The sequence below is a fragment of the Palaemon carinicauda genome, chromosome 9, assembly GCF_036898095.1.
Source record: "Palaemon carinicauda isolate YSFRI2023 chromosome 9, ASM3689809v2, whole genome shotgun sequence".
In the NCBI taxonomy this organism is placed as follows: domain Eukaryota; kingdom Metazoa; phylum Arthropoda; class Malacostraca; order Decapoda; family Palaemonidae; genus Palaemon; species Palaemon carinicauda.
Genome location: NC_090733.1, coordinates 74,310,943 through 74,327,861, shown reverse-complemented (window position 1 = coordinate 74,327,861; position 16,919 = coordinate 74,310,943). Strand labels below are relative to the sequence as shown.

Below are 16,919 nucleotides of genomic sequence, written 5' to 3'. Positions count from 1 at the left end.
CTTTTGGGGCATCCTGTTATACCTCCAAGGGGATATAACATTACTTATTTCTCTCATCTTATTTTCAACTAAACTATCACAATGCTGTTGCCAATTATTATAAATAAAATTCTTAATTGTATGTAAAAAATCATTACAGGGAATGGGATACCTTCTTGGTAGCAACTCGGCTGCAGCATCTTTGCCAGTGAATCTGCCTCCTCATTTCCAGACACACCTACGTGTGCCGGAACACAGCTTTTGTTTTGGCATATAATTGGCCAATTCATCTATTTAATTATACATTATATCAGCCCGATTTTCCAATAAACTGCTCAAAACGGTATTCTCCTGGTGAAGAAAAGTGTTTTGAACATATTCAGTCCCTTCTAGTTTTTATCTAGAAGCATCCGTTCTCGAGATATAGACAGTTTTCCGACTGGATCCGGCGTCAATCTTGGTAGCCATTTTAGAGAAAACGACCCCCTACTAGAAATGTGTACCCAAGCTAGAAATCATCCCTAGACATCATAAAATCATTTTATGAAGAGAACAGCTGTATACGCTTCCGTGCCACAGTCGCCCTTTATGTGGCGCCTAGATTAAATGGTGAAAGCGGCAGTGGAAGAGGCAGGGCGGAAATCGTCAGCAGACACAGTGGACGACAACTCAGGATCTCGTAAGCCCACACTCAGCAACGATAAGGGATCCACCTCCAACGAAGTCGATGTTTGCTTCCTCTCCGCATCGAGTTGAAGCTCAAAAAGCACCTTCTTCGAAGGGGGCCCGGTCAAACCAAGGGACAGACACGCCTGAAACACACCAGAAAAGGGACAGGCCTCACTCGGGGGAAGGGGCGAGGCCGCTTCGCTAGGGGAAGCAGCACTGTCCCTCGAGAACCAGGGATGACCTGGGGTTAATTGGTCTACGCTTCTGTTCAACAGTTCCCCAGAGGAAACTGACTGAACAGGAGCTTTGGGGGGAGGTCAGGGGTTGGAAGAAGTAGCCTTGGTTTTTTTCAATTTCGAGGATGCCCCCGAAGGCAAAGAATCCCTTTTGGACTTCATTTTATGCTAGCCCCCAAATTCTCCCACTGGGAGGCAGACCACTCCCGGCATTCATGGCAGGTGCTGTCCTGGCCACAACACCGCCCCCGGCAGGCAGGACATAACAGATTCGGGTCCATCTCAACAACATGGAAGTCCCGCAAAAACGGCCCTCAGGTCCTGGGCAGGTCCCCAAAAAGACAACAAAGAAGAGAGCACGCACACACACTGAAAAGGAAAAGTAACACAAGCAATTAGTTAGTAATGGCAAGTCAATAATTGGTGAGGGGGAATACAGTAACATCCGTTCTCCACCTGATCCAAAAGCAAAGTGGGTTCACAGCCCAGGTGTGTGAGCGAGCAGGTTAGCTACTATCCGCCTAAGCCCGCTAACTTGCGGGTGGGTGGTTAACCCTCGCCAAAAATCTAATGGCTAATCTTTCAGCTTTGCCGAAAGTAATATCCCTTATAAATAGAATTGATTTGTATTTAGTGACGGAACAAATGTAATCTTGATTAAGTCTGTTCATGGGCATAGCAAATGCAAAGTTAATGTTAGTGGAGTCCTATCAAACAAATTTCCAGTGAACAGTGGAGTACTCCAAGGGAATGTATGGTCACCTATGTTGTATATCCTCCTCACGGATTTTGTAATACATAGAACAGTTTGGGGTGGTGGAGAATGATTGGACTGGATTGGTAACAGGATATTAACTGACCTAGATTATACTGATGATGCTGTCTACAGGACTTGCATAGCTTGCTTACCAAAATGCATGAAATATCACATGAAGTTGGGCTCAAGATAAATAGAAGAAAGACAAGAAATGATGAGAACAGAATATGCAATGGAAGATGAAATATCATGGAAGGAGAAAGGATTAATGAGGTGGAATCATTTAAATATTTAAGAACTATGATTTCTAATACAGGATCTTTAAAATTGGAGTTTAATGAAAGATTGAAATAAGCAAATCAAACAATGGCTACATTAAGTAAAATTTGGAAATCAAATAGTCTGAAACTGCATATAAAATCAGGCTATATATCAGTATAATGAGATTGGTGTTACTCTATGGACGAGTTTTAGTATGACAATGAAACAATATCCAACAGATTTTGTAGATTCAAGATCAAAGACTTCAGAAGAATATTGGGAGGTAAATGGCAAGACAGGATTAGAAATGAAACTATAAGAGATTACTCGAGAGCCACATGTGGATGAGATCATGGTGATGGGTAGATGGAGATGGTATGCGCATCCTCTTTGCACTCCCCAAGAGAGATTAGTTGACTAAACTTTCAACAGGGTTCCACAAGGCACTAAAGGAGTTGGAAGACCAAGGACTACATGGCTGAGGACTATGAAGCATGAAATAGATGATGAATGGAGAAGTATTGATTTAAAAGCTCAAAATAGAGACAAATGACAAAATCTAACTACGGCCCGATGCGTCAATAAGCGAAGGAGATGACCATGAGTTCTAGATCCCTACTATCCACAGAATTCCTTATCAGCAAAAAGGGCTTGAATGCAATACAGTATCCATTAATGAGGGTGGCCAACTGTATTGAAAGCTGTTCAGTAAATACTATTTTTTCAGTTTAAGGATTTAAAAGCCACTCATGAATGGAAGAGGCAAGGGACAGTGACAATGCCCTATTTAGCACCAAATAGTCTGGCCCATTCTTTCCACATTCTCCTGTCCTCATACACCTGACATCACTGACATTACCAAACAATTTTTCTGTACTCAAGGGGTTAACTATTGCACTGCAATTGTTCAGAGATTATTTTCCTCTCAGCAAGTGTAGAAGAGACTCTTTAGTCATGGTAAGAAGCTTTTCTGGGAAAAGGACACTCCAAAATCAAACCATTGTTCTCTAGTCTTGGGTAGTGCCATAGCCTTCCAGTCTTGGGGTAGAGCTCTCTTTCTTGATGGTACACTTGAGTACACTATCTTATTTCTCTTCCTTTGTTTTTTTTCAAGTTTTTATAGTTTATATATGAAAGATTTGATCTAATGTTTTTTCTTAAAAGTTTTTATTTTAATTGTCCATTACTTCTCTTTTATTTTATTTATTTCTTTATTTCCTTTCCTCATACGGCTATTTTTCCCTGTGGGAACCCTTGAGCTTAAAGCATTCTGCTTTTCCAACTTGTGTTGTAGCTTAGCTTGTAATAACAATAATAACAATGGCAAGAAAGTGCCCAAGAGACTGACCATATGTACACTTGATCAGTGCCCAAGCCCCTTTCCACCCAAACTAAGGCCAGGGAGGGTCAGGCAATGGCTGCTGATCACTCACAAGGATGGAGAGGTCACAGACACTACAAGAAACTATCAAGCTTGCGTGGGACTCAAACCCCTGTCCGGCGAGCGCCAGGCAGGGACATTTCCAACAGGCCACCACGAGACAAACTTTACATAAGCTAGGCTGGGCTTAGGTTAGTGAATTCTAGGTTAACACTACTTGCACAGTTAACAATATTTCAAGGTTGCAATGAGGTTTAAGAATGGAACTTTGAGTAGGGGAATATTTTTAATTCAGTTTCATACTTACCATCAGAGAATACCCATCAATACCCCTTCTCAAAAAAAACTCGCAGCAATCTGTCAGCTCCATCTGCAAAAAGCAAAAACAATTAAGGAAATCTCTACTGAACCTTCAAAAACTAAATTGAAATTAATCATACTAAATGGATATGTGAAAAAATCTAAAAAAAATTAATGGTAAAAGCTATTACAAATTTATTTCAATGTGTAATGAAAATTTTTGCATTTTCTTTGAGTGAGATTGCAAAATCCATTTTTCTAACATTCCTTAGATAATCACTGTAGTCTCAATCCCACAATTCCTTGAAGATTCAGAACTGAACATTATGAGTCCTTTCACTCTTGCCTTCATATTTTGTAAAATTCCCATATCTGTATTCATAGAATTATGCAGTATATCATCACCAGCATTATTAAAATAATATAAAAAGACAACATTCTGCTAAAAAATATATCTAGTTAGATTCAAATAAAAGAATAACTCTCAATTTTTAAATCATCTTCCAAAGAATCCCAAAATGAAAGATTATTCTTTTCTCACTCACGAACATCACCATCAAAACAGTTACACCAGAAATCCCACTCATATGGTCAGTGGTGTAATAAGTCCTCTTAACTACAGTAACTCACCTTTGAGATGTGTTACAAAAGTAGAATGTTAAATTTAAAAGGTTTTAAGTCCAACATGATGAACTTAAGCATACAACTCATAACCCCCAACAATTATTTTCAGTCAGCTGGTCTTGCTAACACTAGACAGTTGGCCTCTATGTATCAAGAATTCGTACAGGCTCTTTAGCTACTGTAAGCAGCTCTTCTAGGAGAAGGACACTCCAAAATCAAACCATTGTTCTCTAGTCTTGGGTAGTGCCATAGCCTCTGTACCATGATCTTCCACTACCTTGGGTTATACTCCTCTTGCTTGAGGGTACATTCAGGGACAAAAATCTATCTGTTTTCTTATTTCCTTTCCTCCCTGGTCTATTATAGCTTAGCTAGTAATACCAATATATGGGCTATTTAGATCCTTTTAACAGGAAGATAATTAAACCCTAAAAAATATAAAACATATCAACTCCCAGAAACCCATGATATAAATACAATAAATGCACTGAAGGTGTGATGGGTGAACCGCAATACAGTATACTGCAGGTGTGATAGGTGAATCTCAATATGGTGAAGGACTATTGTACTTTTGACTGAGATTGAAGACAAGGCAAGAGCTGGCTGAAAACACTCTGATTGTTGCCTTTATTCACCAGATGTCTCATTGTGGGCAAGAGGTGTAAGTCCTTTGGAGAGAAGAATACAGTGAACCCTCGTTTATCGCGGTAGATAGGTTCCAGACCCGGCCGCGATAGGTGAAAATCCGCGAAGTAGTGACAGCATATTTACCTATTTATTTAACTTGTATATTCAGACTTTTAAAACCTTCCCTTGTACGTAGTACTGTTAACAAACTACCCTTTAATGTACAGAACACTTAATGCATGTACTACAGTACCCTAAACTAAAACAGGCACAAATATTAAAGGCGACTTTATATCATGCGTTTCCTAAACACGCCAAAAAGCACGATAAAAAATGGCAACCAATGTTTTGTTTACGTTTATCTCTGATTATAATGAAGAAACAAACGCATTTACACATCTATGTATAGGTTAGTTTTTGCATCGATTATATTGATTATTCAGTACAGTATGTTGATTTTGTTATTACCAATGTTTTACTTAATTTTTCTTAGGACTTCCAAATGAAATGTTTCTCTTTATGACGCCGCCTGAAACGACGGCGTCATAAAGTACGCTCAGTAAACAAACTAAGGAATTTAACGCGCATGATGAAAGTGATAAATAATGATATTACAGTAAAAGCTTTTAGAAAATATGTTATTACAAATATTATTTACCGTATCTATATAAAATCATGCATACGTAGCAAAGCAGGAAAACAATCTACGAGAGAGAGAGAGAGAGAGAGAGAGAGAGAGAGAGAGAGAGAGAGAGAGAGAGAGAGAGAGAGAGAGAGAGAGAGAGTTGTTTTACATACGTAAATGTAAATTTTAAACAAAAAAATAGCCCCATTTCATATAAAATAGATTACAAATATTTTACTTTATCATATTACAGTAGTCTGTATAATACTGTAAAGTTCAGTACAGTATGTTGTTGTTATAGTCGTGGCGATGAAATTCTCACGAAACAAAAACACGCCATTTGATTACAACAGCTGATTCATTCTCTCTCTCTCTCTCTCTCTCTCTCTCTCTCTCTCTCTCTCTCTCTCTCTCTCTCTCTCTCTCTCTCTCTCTTCGTGTTATACAATACTTACATTTAGATGAAGAAACTAAAATTAGTTTTCTTAGTGTCAATTAAATACGAAACGAAAAAATTAGGCCGAGTCTACATCCATTTCAATCATAGCTAAAAATACGGCATCCGATTTCATCAGCAAACCACTATTTTTTGGGAAATATCATTTTATTCTAGAAAATTGCCACTCTTTAAATAGTTAATTGTACATTAAGAAAGCATGTACTTTTGTTTTTAAATTTCGGGTGTTTTAAAAATCGAGTATTGTTGACTTCTTTTTGTTTTACTTTTGGCTGTGATTAGATCAGCTGTCATCTAGCTGCCGCTCTTGAGAGTGTACGAATACACTAACAAAGTATCGTTTATACCATTTCTTAACTTATTCAAACCGTCTACAGTATACAGTTGATATTACATAAGCACCAATGTGTTATAACCTATCAAATTTTTTTGTTTATTACATTTAAACCCCCCCCCCTCCCTCTCTCTCTCTCTCTCTCTCTCTCTCTCTCTCTCTCTCTCTCTCTCTCTCTCTCTCTCTCTCTCTCTCTATACCTCTCTCTCTCTCTACCTCTCTCTCTCTCTACCTCTCTCTCTCTCTCTCTCTCTCTCTCTCTCTCTCTCTCTCTCTCTCTCTCTGTGGGCTACTTTTCACTACCTCCCATTCCTTACCTCTCTCTATCTCTCTAACAAATGATATCTTTGTTGCTCCTCAAAGTTTCATTTATATTGAAAATCAATCATGATTCAATTTTCCCTACTTTCTCCAATCTCGCACCATCGGTCACATCGCGGTATTTTCGAAATTTCCGGAAAATCCGCGATATATGTATATACATGGGTTATGAAAAAAATCCGCGAAGTGGTGAATCCGCGATGGTCGAACCGCGAAGTAGCGAGGGTTCACTGTACAGGAAATTTTTAGTTTTTTGAAGTAACGTCAATATGAGTCGGCTTCGAGAACAAAGGAAAAGAACATCAGGTGCATAGAGCAATACTGACTGTACAATATAAAAATTCTTTGTTCCGACACAGATACAAACCTTCGCTATTTATAATAGGGTATTACTTTCGGCACAGCTGAAAGACGAGCCATGATAATTTTAGTGAGGGATAACTACCCCATACGCTAGTTAGCGGTTGGGGGGTAGGGTAGACTGGCTACCCCGCTCACTCACACCTCTCGGCTGAGTAACCACTTTACTTTTTGGCTCGGTAGAGGATGGACATGCTGCCCTTCTCTCCTGCAAAGACTGGCCTTGATGTTTTTCATTTATTTTTATTTTTGGTTTTCTTGTGTGTTTTCATTTATCTTATATATATATATATGAGTGTATATATGTATAAATGGAAATATACGTTGTTAGATAAGTGTAACTTTAGTGCTGTTGACATCGTACCCAACTGCCTCTGCCGTAAGGTTGTTGTCATTCGGCAGGTTCTCAACTCTGCCGTGTGTTTGTTTCATTACAGAATTAAAGTTTATAACAGTTCAGCTCCCTTTCGAGGAATTATCTTACAAGGAAGGTGACTTATTCCCCAAATAGTGTATTTTGTGCAACGGAGCATGAATTGTAATTGCTAACAACTTCTTTTTTTTTTTTTTTTCACAGGTAACAGCGACATAGAACACATGTGGTAGCTCGTGAGCTGCCCTCATTACAAGGTAGCATTCGCTGTCAACCTTCAACTTGATGTTCCTCCTTCGAAGGGAACTTCTCGTGAGAGAGAGAGAGAGAGAGAGAGAGAGAGAGAGAGAGAGAGAGAGAGAGAGAGAGAGAGAGAGAGAGAGAGAGAGAGATTTTTGTTTACGCCTATGCTTTTTTCCCATAGAGCTTGGATAAAGCTTTACTTTGGCTATGTCCTCTTGCGGAAGGACTTCTCTCTCGTTCGTGAGATATTTTTTACCCCTATGCTTTTTTCTCATAGAGCTGGGAGAAAGCTTGCCTTAGGCGATGTCCTCCTTCGGGAGGACTTCTCTCTCGTTCGCGGGAGAAAGTGTCTTACGCCTACGCTTTTTTCCCATAGAGCAGGGAGAAAGCTTGTTTTAGGCGATGTCCTTCTTCGAGAGGACTTCACTCTCTTTCGCGAGAGAGAGATTATTAATCCTACGCTTTTTTCCCATAGAACTGGGAGAAAGCTTGTCTTTGGCGATGTCCTCCTTCGGGAGGACTTCTCACTCGTTCGCGAGAGATATTTTACGCCTACGCTTTATTCCCATAGAGCTGGGAGAAAGCTTATCTTAGGCGATCTCCTTCGGGAGAACTTCCCTCTCATTAGCGAGAAATAACTTGTATGAGCTTGCTGATCCACCAGGGGCGGTGGCAGAGCTTTCTCCGCAGCATGTTATCCCTACGCTTATGGTTCTCCTTCAGGGGCGGAGCGAGAGCCTTCTCTTAAGCGACTTTCTCCTTTGGGAGAACAAACCTCTTATGCGGAGGTGTTATCTTGAACCTGCTGGTTCTCCTTGATCCTTCGGGGTCTCGTTCGATCACCCTTTGGGCTGGCGTGATCGTTTGAGCCTTCAGGCTCTCGTCACGTTGATCCTGCTGGTTCTGAGTTAGGTTAGGTTGGCAACTGGACGGGTTTGACGGAGTTACCATCTTATGAGAGGATTCACTGGATTTTGTTGAACTTCGTCATCCCCACTACAATCAACTTGCATAGTCTTCCCTGAATATTCCCCAGAACTAAGAGTAAGTTTCATTTAGTGCTTTGGACTTTTAACTTGATTGGCAGCAATTGAAGTACCATGAGGGATATATCTGTGTGACTATGTAATCTAGAGGAGGGGCCTATTTCTGATGTAAAGGTGAGAATGTAAACACAGGTCAGATATGTAACCTTGTCTAATAATCCCCTTGATTCTAACTCAAGTAACAATGCAAATTACATTTGAATTTAGCCCAAATATTTACAATTATGTTGGCCTTTGTTTATACTTTTATATGTAGATTAAATATTTAGAGGATTGATTCCTCTAAATACCTTTGCCTTTAATAAAACTTTTTTTCCCTCTATTATAAACAGTAAGCATTTCATTCCCCTGCATGATCTGTCCCCTTCTCAGCCACCAATGTAGAGATATTTTTATATGATTTTAATATTATTTTTCTCTCCTAATGTTTGTAAAGTTTACTTGAGCTTAAAAAATATCTCACCTAGAAAGTATACTGCTCCTCTCATTTAGGACTCCGTGCATAGCACTGCGAAGAGAGACGGGGAACTCAAGAAATGATAATAGGGAGATTTGAGGTTCTAGCTGGGTCCCCTTGCCCAGTATAAAAAAAAAATTGATGGGTGGGGCCCAGTCCCCAGTTCTCTTGACTGTTTACCTTTTGCCCAGATCTCTGGCCATTCCACCGTTTTTTTTTTTTTTTTTTTTTTTTTTTTTTTTTTTTTTTTTTGTGTGTATAGTGAACATTCGAGTGTGGCCAGCATTCGGACACTAGGCAGTCTGTGTTATACATCTGGCCACCGTCGGCAAACCACTACGTCAGTTCTTGTTGCAGCTGAAAACAAAAGCAACATGATACTACTGTTGGGCAGGTGACTCTCCCAACCTATTTGCCACTAACTTTCTTACCTATCTTGTTAACCATCCAACAGCCATTTCTGCACTGCTAAAAGCATATTCTTATTCTATTTAGAGGACAAAAGATTTGTATCTGCATAGGATCAAAGAAAATTTCAATACCTGTCGTAACCAAGCTGCCACCTGCTCCACTGTCCATCTTTCAACGTCATCTTTCTGAGGGACAGGCGAGGCCATCGCTCACTTCTTCATAACTGTGTAAGTGTTACACAGTACAGTACTGTACTCCTGAAAAATATAAGATCTTAAGATTATATCTTACAGTAATTTGCCTTTTTTATAGCTATACAAAATTAAGTCCTTTAAAATAGGGTACATACTTTTAGTAGTACTGGAATAGCCATTACATAGTTAACTAGGTAGTTGGTAATGCCCACCAGCTTATCACGTAATACAGTACAGTATAACAAAAGTAATAAAAAAGCACTGTATACTGTACTATACACAATAACTATTGATAATACATGCAAAATTTTCATCAAACTCATACCAGAGATATTTTACCCAAAATATCGATCAACAAAAGGCTCTTATAAAGAGAAATGATATTTTCATAATAAAATAAATTTTTGAACATACTTACCCAGTAGTTATATATATATAGCTTACGTCCCTGACGTCATGGCAGAAATATCAAAACTCGCGCCAATCGCCGATTGGGTAGCCAGGTGTACCACCTGCGCGCCCCTAGCGAGGTACCCGGAACCATTCCATGATTCCTCAAATCTTCCATGCCCATAGTCTCTAGAGGGGAGGAGGGTGGGAATTAAATTATATATAACTACCGGGTAAGTATGTTCAAAAATTTATTTTATTATGAAAATATCATTTTTAAACATCTGACTTATCCGGTAGTTATATATATATAGCTGATTGACACCTTTGGTGGAGGGTCAGAGACAGACAATATGTTGGAATTCTACTTCAGAGTTAATAAAAACAAGCTTAAGGGTTTGTACCTGATAAGGAAGCTGACTTCAACGATTCTCTGCCTCATTATGTTCGCTTTCCTTATGAGATCCAGCGATCCTCACAGGGAGCTGAAGACCTCTAGGAGCTGTCAAACCAGTGTACATACCTCTATGTGACAGGACCTCCTCCAATACTCAGTTCCGAGCACTCTCAAGGAACAAATTGACCACCTGACTAAAATCAATGATTGCGGAAGACTGTCACAATCTCCACAAAACAACCATAAAAACAAATTAAAAGTTCCAAGAGAAGAAAAAGGTATTAGGATTATGGGAATGTAGTGGTGGATCCTTCCCCCACTACTGCACTCGCTGCTACGAATGGTCCCAGAGTGTAGCAGTCCTCATAAAGAGTCGGGACACGTTTCAAATAGTGTGAAGCAAACACAGATTTACTCCTCCAAAAGGTTATGTCCATAATGTTCTCCAACGATCTATTCTGCTTGAAGGCCACTGAAGTTGCTACAGCTCTAACTTCATGTGTTTTAACCTTTAAAAGCTTTAGGTCTGCCTCGCTGCAATGTGCATGAGCCTCTCTTATTAAAAGTCTGATGAAGAATGAAAAGGCATTCTTTGACATCTGTAACGAGGGCTTATTAACCGAGCACCAAAGAGCTTCCGACTTGCCTTGCAACTCTTTTGTTCTGTCCAGGTAGAACTTCAGGGCTCTTACTGGGCATAGGACTCTCTCCAACTCCTCGCCAACCACATCCGAAAGATTCGGAATCTCAAAAGCCTTGGGCCAAGGTTGAGAAGGGCGTTCATTCTTGGCGAGAAAGCCTAACTGCAATGAGCAGATAGCTTTGTTATCTCGAAAGCCAACGTTTTTACTAAACGCATGGATTTCACTGACTCTTTTAGCTGTTGCTACACTAACCAAAAATAGAGACTTCATCGTGAGGTCCTTAAAGGAAGTTGAATGCATAAGAAACTTCAGGACTATATCCAGATTCCAAGCTGGTGAATCCTGGTGCCATTGCTTTGAAGTTTCAAACAATTTGAGAAGTTCCTGTAGATCTTTATCATTCGAAAGGACCAATTTTCTGTGTCTGAATACAGTTGTTAACATACTCCTGTATCCCTTAATGGTAGAGGCTGAAAAATTGCGCTTCCTTCGCAGATATAACAGAAAGTCAGCAATCTGAGCTATAGAGGTACTGGATGAGGAAACAGAGTTGACTCTGCACCATTCTCTAAAAACCTCCCACTTGGATTGATAAACCCTGATGGTCGAAGTCCTTCTTGCTCTTGCAATAGCTCTAGCTGCCTCCTTCAAAAAACTTCTAGCTCTTGTGAGTTTTTCGATAGTCTGAAGGCAGTTAGATGAAGATTTGGGAGACTTTGATGGTACCTTTCCAAGAGGGGTTGTCTGAGTAAATCTACTCTTAATGGAAGGCTTCTTGGAGTGTCCACCATCCATTCCAGTACCTCTGTGAACCATTCCCTTGAGAGCCAAAAAGGGTGCCACTAGAGTCATTCTGGTCCCTACATGTGACACAAACTTTTGTATTACTTTGTAAAGGACTTTGAATGGTGGAAAAGCGTACACGTCCAGATTGGACCAGTCTAACAGGAAAGCATCTATGTGGACTGCTTCGAGATCTGGCACTGGGGAGCAATAAGTCTCTAGCCTCTTTGTTTTCGAGGTCACGAATATGTCTATGCAAGGACGACCCCAAAGTCGCCACAGGTTCTTGCAGACTTCTTGATGGAGTGTCCATTCTGTGAACAGAACTTGACCTCTCCTGCTGAGGCTCTCTGCCATCACATTCTTCTCCCCCTGAATAAACCTTGTTACAAGGATTACATTCCTTTCCTTTGCCCAGATGAGAAGATTCCTCGCAGTTTCGTAAAGGGACATCGAGTGGGTTCCGCCTTGCTTGGCAATGTAAGCCAATGCTGTGGTGTTGTCTGCATTGACCTGCACCACTTTGTTCAAAATTAACTCTTCGAAGCTTCTGAGGGCCAACAGGACTGCTAACAGTTCCTTTTGGTTGATGTGGAAGCTCTTCTGATCCTCTGTCCACAACCCCGAAACTTTCAACTTGCCCAATGTTGCTCCCCACCCCGAGTCCGAGGCGTCGGAACACAACACGAGGTCTGGGTTCTTCTGTTCTAAGGGGTGACCTTGTCCAGATCGTTCCACCACTGAAGGTAACTTCTTATGGATTCTGTAATGGGAATGCACATCGTCTCTAAATCTTTCTCCCTGTTCCAATGCAGATTGAGGTGGAATTGGAGAGGACAAAGATTCAGCCTTCCTAGGGAAACAAACTGTTCCAACGAGGAGAGGGTTCCCAACTGACTCATTCACTTCCTCACAGAACTTTTCTGCTTCTTTAGAAAAGATTGCAGTTTCAAGATGGCTTGCTCCGTCCTTAAGGGAGACGGAAAAGCCCGAAAAACTCGACTCTGAATCACCATCCCCAAATAAAGTATCTCTTGTGATGGTGTCAGAAGAGATTTGTCCCTGTTGACAAGAATACTCAATTCTTCTGTTAGTCTCAAAGTTATCTGAAGATCCTTCAGGCAGCGATCGTAGGTATGAGCTCTGAGAAGCCAATCGTCTAGATACAGGGAGGATCTGATGCCTCTGGAGTGCAGAATTCTTGCTACATTGAGCATTAGTTTCATAAAAATTTGAGGGGCGGTGCTGAGACCGAAACACAGGGCTCAAAACTGAAACACTTCCTCCTTGAAAACGAAACTCAGATAATGCTTGAAGCTCGGATGAATGGGGATGTGAAAGCAAGCATCCTGGAGGTCTAATGAGACCATCCAGTTGCCCTTTCTTACTGCTGCAAGGACTGACTTTGATGTCTCCATAGAGAACTTTGTCTTCTGGACAAACGTGTTGAGTGCACTTACGTCCAGGACTGGACGCCATCCCCCCCGAGTTCTTGGGAACCAGGAACAATCGGTTGTAGAAGCCTGGTGACAGTATGTCCCGCACCCTCTCTATGGCCCCCTTCTCCAATAAGAGAGACACTTGGAGTTGTAAAGCTTGCCTCTTTGACTCATCTCTGTATCTAGGAGAGATCTATTGGAGCTAAAGCTAAAGGAGGTTTCCCTATAAAAGGGATTTTGTAACCCTCCTTCAGAAGTTGTACTGACCAAAGGTCTGCTCCTCTCCTCTCCCATGCTTGCCAGAAGTTGTGTAGTCTGGCTCCTACTGCCTGAAGGCGAAAGCAGTCAGACTCTGCTTCGCCTTGTTCTGAATCCTCTCCTCTTTGCTCTCCTTCCATCGGGCCTGGAGCTACCCCTGCTGGAAGTCTTCCCCTGAAAGGGCCGAGAAAATTTAGGGAATGGCGTTTTTTCCTTTGGTTTTTCAGCTAGAGAAGGAGAATGGTAAAACCTTCTTGCCATTTTTGAAACCAAATCTTGAGTGGCCTTCTGGGTTAATGCGGCTGAAATCTCTCTAATCAATTCCTGTGGAAACAGCGGAAGACAGAGGTGCATATAGCAGTTCCGATTTCTGAAATGGAGTAACCCCAAGAGACAGAAACGAACACATCTGAGCTCTTTTCTTAAGAATCCCTGCTGAGAAAAGCACTGCCAACTCATTAGAACCATCTCGTAACGCTTTATCCATATAGGACATGATGTGGATTAAGGGCAGAAACTTTCTTCCCCAAGGCTCCCAGAGTCCAGTCGAGGAAATTAAATACCTTGAAGAATCTAAAGACACCTTTGAGAAGATGATACAATTCCGAAGTAGACCAGATAATCTTGGTCTTCCTCATGGCCGACCGACGGGGAGCGTCTACTAGGCTTGAGAAATCTCTTGGGGAGAGGCAGGAACTCCCAAGCCGAGAACTTCTCCCGCCTCGTACCAGATACTAGATCTCGATGCCGGTCTAGTCAGAGGAAAAGCAAAACCTGCCTTTCCTTGGTCCTTCTTAGACTCCATCCAGTCTCCCATCATCCTTAGAGCTCTCTTTGATGACCATGACAGAACCATCTTGGTAAAGAGAGACTTCTTCGACACCTTCCCAAGCGTGAATTCTGAGGGTGGCGAACGTGGAGCAATGGGCACAGAAGAATCTGGAAACTCGTCATTAAAAACTTTCATGAGTTTCTCAAGATCTACTGAAGGCTGAAAAGACTTAGAATCTTCTCCTTCTGATAACTCCTCAAACAATTCAACAGGGGAAAGGTGATCATCGATGTCTTCCTCTGACAAGGCCCTAACAGAAGTAGCGACGTTGCGCTTATCAGGATACGTGTCATTAAGGTCCTGATTTCTGGCATCAAGAGACCCCAGATTATCGCGTCTGTCGTCTTGTTGATCTCACGCTTGACTCTCGGTAAAACGCTCGCGATCAAAGCGATCAGAACTAAAGCGTTCTTGATCCCGACATCCAATTAGACTAGTGTCATCAAAAAGTTCGAGGCTTTCATGTTCAATGTCATGCCTCGCTTCTTGACTCCCGACATCACGTAAAGTAGATCTACACTCGATGTCACGCTCTGTAAGATGCTCGACGTTGCGTCCTGCTTGACGCTCGACGCCGCATAACGCTTGACGCTCAACGCTTGACGCTCAACGTCACGTCTTGCTGGACGCTCGACGTCACGTCTTTCTGGACGCTCGACGTCACGTCTAGCAGGATGCTCGACGTCACGTTTTGCTGGACGCTCGAGATCGCGCCCTGCAGGACGCTCAACGTCACGCTTAGTAGGACGTTCGGCGCCTCGCTCTGTTGGACGCTCGACGTCCCGTCTAGCAGGACGCTCAACATCACGTTTTGCTGGACGTTCGAGATCACGTTCTGCAGGACGTTCAACGTCACGTTTAGGAGGAGGCTCGGTGCTCCGCTCTGTTGAACACTCGACGTCACGTCTGGCCGCTTGACGCTCAATGTCACGTCTGGCCGCTTGACGCCTGGCATCACTTTTGGTTGCTTGACGTTCGGGGTCAAGATTACAGTATGTCCGCTTTCCTTATGAGGAACAGTCTCACGACATTTAACGGGAGAGATGTAAAGGCGTTCGTCACCAAGAACCTCTCGACTAAGAGCCTTACACCGCTTGGCGTCCAGAAGAGAAGCTTTCTGACGTTCAGGTTCCAGGCATGCTACTCTCTTATTGTCCATAGATTGATACGTTTGCATGAATGAAGAGAGTCTCTGTTGCATCTCTTGTAGCATATTAAGATTTGGGTCAACTCATTATGATACAGGAGACGTCACGTCTATCACGAGTTCGTTATCCACACCCCTCAAAGAACGTTCAGAGCATCCAGAGGGCGATAACCAGTCTGACGGCGGAGGAGCAGCCGGTTCAGACAGCTGACCAGCAACTGTAAGAGCTGGATGTTTCTTGACAGAAACCGACGTCCTTGAAGGACGTTTGGCAGGAGAGCTCTCTTCGGAAGAAGGAAAACGCTCCGGACTGCTCCAATGGCTACATCCAGGAGCTTGGGGTGTCATAGTAGGACGCTGGTCGACTTTGTCTATTTTCCTCTTAAGAGGTCTGGAAGCTTGACGCCAGCCTCTTTAAGGAACCGCGTCATCCGAGGATGATGAAACCACTGAAACCTTACCTTTCCTATGGTGAGGGCGAGCTTCCTGGGAAACGTCAACAGGCACGCTCGACGGGACGTCTGCTCGAAAGCTAAAGCCTCTCGTTTCCTTTCGTCGTTCGACATTCCTTCTCCCAAGGGTTGGGTTGGGGAGCTTGGAAAAGGTCTAAGACTAGTAGAACGACAGGCCCAAGCAGGCACACCCTCCACTGCACTAAATAAATTCACTGCACTTTTAGCACTGTCACGTTTTAACTGTTTCACATCGGACATCAATTGCGTTCTATCCGCAGCTAGCGATTCAACCCTCGCGCCCAGAGCTTGAATAGCCACCCTCATATCCTTTAGCGTAGGCTCACTAGCCGTAACAGTAGTGGGATCTGAAACCACCACTTCAGGGGAAGGATTAGGTTCGGCGACAAGGGAAGAGGAAAAGTCTCTGGAAGAACGAGAAGAACGAGAAGAACTTCGTCTCAGCCTATCTCTCTCTAGTTTACGAGTATAGCGGTCAAACTCTAGCCACTCATTCTCAGATAAAAGAATGCATTCGTCACAACGATCAACCAACTCACATACTTTACCTCTGCATTTAACGCAGATCGAGTGGGGATCAATGGAGGCCTTAGCTAATCGGGTCTTACACCCACTCACACACAATCTAAAAGTTAAAGGAGGGGTGGCCATTTTGAATATTATAAGAGAGATCAACAAGCAAGGGTCAAAATATCAAAATACAAAAGTAATTCAAGAGTATCCAAATGAAAATCCAAACAAGCGAGAGTCAAAACCAAATTATTGTACATCACCAAAGTAAACTCCAATAAATCAGGTAAATAGAGAGTAGAAATATCCAACGATGTCGCCGGTTGCGGCGGCAGGGATGATCTGAGGAATCATGGAATGGTTCCAGGTACCTCGCTAAGGGCGCGCAGGT

At 42.1% G+C, this 16,919-nt stretch overlaps 1 protein-coding gene across 3 annotated transcripts in view; it reads right to left on the bottom strand.

The window, feature by feature from the left end:
- LOC137646999 (lymphocyte cytosolic protein 2-like) overlaps nucleotides 1–16,919 on the bottom strand; it is a 428,100-nt gene that overhangs the window by 364,519 nt on the left and 46,662 nt on the right. For all 3 annotated transcript variants that reach the window (XM_068380101.1, XM_068380100.1, XM_068380102.1), the window contains exons 2-3: nucleotides 9,593–9,718; nucleotides 3,591–3,653 (exon numbers count right to left, since the gene is read on the bottom strand). In XM_068380101.1, the coding sequence (XP_068236202.1) occupies nucleotides 3,591–3,653; nucleotides 9,593–9,667 (138 nt within the window). In that variant the 5' untranslated portion in view covers nucleotides 9,668–9,718. The remainder of the gene's footprint in view (nucleotides 1–3,590; nucleotides 3,654–9,592; nucleotides 9,719–16,919) is intronic.